The sequence below is a fragment of the Rhododendron vialii genome, chromosome 1a, assembly GCF_030253575.1.
Source record: "Rhododendron vialii isolate Sample 1 chromosome 1a, ASM3025357v1".
NCBI classification, from domain to species: Eukaryota; Viridiplantae; Streptophyta; class Magnoliopsida; order Ericales; family Ericaceae; genus Rhododendron; species Rhododendron vialii.
In genome coordinates this window covers 24,368,941-24,370,747 of record NC_080557.1, presented here as the reverse complement: position 1 = coordinate 24,370,747, position 1,807 = coordinate 24,368,941, and the positions used below count along the sequence as shown (strand labels likewise).

Sequence of the window (1,807 nt, the reverse complement as noted above, 5' to 3'; positions counted from 1 at the left end):
AACTCAGTATAAACCACAACCTTGTGGCTTTGGAAGTAGTGTGGTAATTTCCTTGTGGCTGTCCTAAGTGCCAGAACAAGTTTTTCTAAGGGCATATATCTCGTCTCTGCATCCAGTAGTGTCTTGCTAACATAATAAATAGGGATTTGTTCGATTCCCAAATCCCTCAACAGGACTGCACTTACTGCATGCTCAGAAACAGCTAAGTACAAAACTAAAGACTCACCTGGCTGTGGAGTTAACAAAAGTGGGGGCTCGGCCAGATACTTCTTCAGGTCCTGGAAGGCCTGTTCGCACTCTGCTCCCCATTCGAATCCCTCCCTCTTTTTCAATAATTGAAAAAAGGGTCTGCACTTGTCACTTGACCTGTTGATTCTGCCACTCGGATCTTCTCGTCGTCGGGCTCACCGTTTGTCTATCCCCCTTAAATCGGGAACAATTTCCTACGGGGGTATACGCGGTCACCATCTTCAGATGGCAGTCTATGACCGCTTGATGTACTGATAGCCAGTTCATCCTCAGGATTACGTCAAAATCCGCCATGTCGTTCACTCCAAGATCGCAGTTTAGGCGCAGGTTGGTTACTTCTAGTTCACACCTCTTTACACTAGACTAACAGTTATACTCCCCCCAAACGGTGATGTTACTTTCATACTCGTACTTAGGAGTTCTGTTTCTAGGGTTAGAGGAGTTACACAGGCAGTAGATATGAATGAATGTGATGCTCTAGAGTCAAACAAGGCTTGCTCACAGGTACTATACAATAATAGCGTACCTTGGATCACAGAGGGATCCTGCTCCTGTGCCTCAGTTTGTAGTGCAAAGATACGCCCTCCAGTGCTTTGCTGGTATCTCATGGGCTGCTTGTCCTTATTCTGCCCATTCTGTTGCTGCAAGGGGCCTCTAGGGTTTTGCTTCTCAAAACCGGCCTGCTCAGGTTGTTGAGCCTTCTGATTTCCAAAGCTTTCAATCCTCTCCCTTTGAAGTTGAGGGCAGTCGCACTTATAGTGTCCCATGGCCTGGCAGTTGAAGCATTGAACTGTCGCTATGTCTCGACCACCTCTCTTCTGCTCGCCACTTCCGGAGATTGCAGTCTTCCAGGGTTGGTTGCTTTGAGGCAGGATAGAGGGTTTGGTGGGGTAGGGCCCATGGTTACTGTTGGGGGATTGGGTTCGGATTGGTCCGCCTGTCGCCTTCCTCCATCGAGTTTTGAAGTCACTCTCCTCACTCTCTAGCCGGAGAGCACACTTCACAACCTCGGCAAAGGTGGTGAAAGCTTGAGCCACCACAGCCTTTCGAGCAGTCGTCAGTCCCCACTCGAATCTCCTAGCCTTCCTGTCCTCGTTCGGGATGGAGTCTAGGGCGTAACGTGACAGTTCCTCGAACTTGGCTGCGTACTGGGTGACGGTCATCGTTCCTTGTTTCAGGTTCAAGAACTCTTGTTCCTTGGCTAAGCGAAGGGACGTGGGAAAGTACTTATCGAGAAACAGAGTCTCGAACTCAGCAAAGGTCATGGTGGCAATGTCATGGGTTGCCTCCATCAGATCCCACCAATAGCGGGCTTCTCCCTTCAGTTGGTAGGTGGTTAGGGCCATACGATCTCCGTCTTGGGTAATCCCTAAGGTTCTGAGGATCATCTTGAACTCATTCAGCCACGTCTCGGCCACGATAGGGTTGGTGTCCCCATGAAAGGTCGGAGGTCGACGTTTGCAGAACTCGTTCATTGCTCGGGTTCGGGTCATAGGTCCGTCGTCGTGGTTTTGGTTTTGGCGGTTAGCGTTCAAAGCAGCTATGAACGCTTGCATGA

The 1,807-nt window shown here is 49.7% G+C and overlaps 1 protein-coding gene across 1 annotated transcript; it reads right to left on the bottom strand.

Annotated features, from left to right (window-relative positions):
* Positions 1–357: 357 nt before the first annotated feature.
* Positions 358–1,514, bottom strand: LOC131329855 (uncharacterized). The gene is made up of 3 exons (XM_058363260.1): positions 1,194–1,514; positions 696–1,019; positions 358–612 (listed from the first exon to the last, which is right to left on the bottom strand). The coding sequence occupies exons 1-3, from the start codon at positions 1,512–1,514 to the stop codon at positions 358–360; spliced, it is 900 nt and encodes a 299-aa protein (XP_058219243.1).
* Between the last annotated feature and the right edge of the window lie 293 nt (positions 1,515–1,807).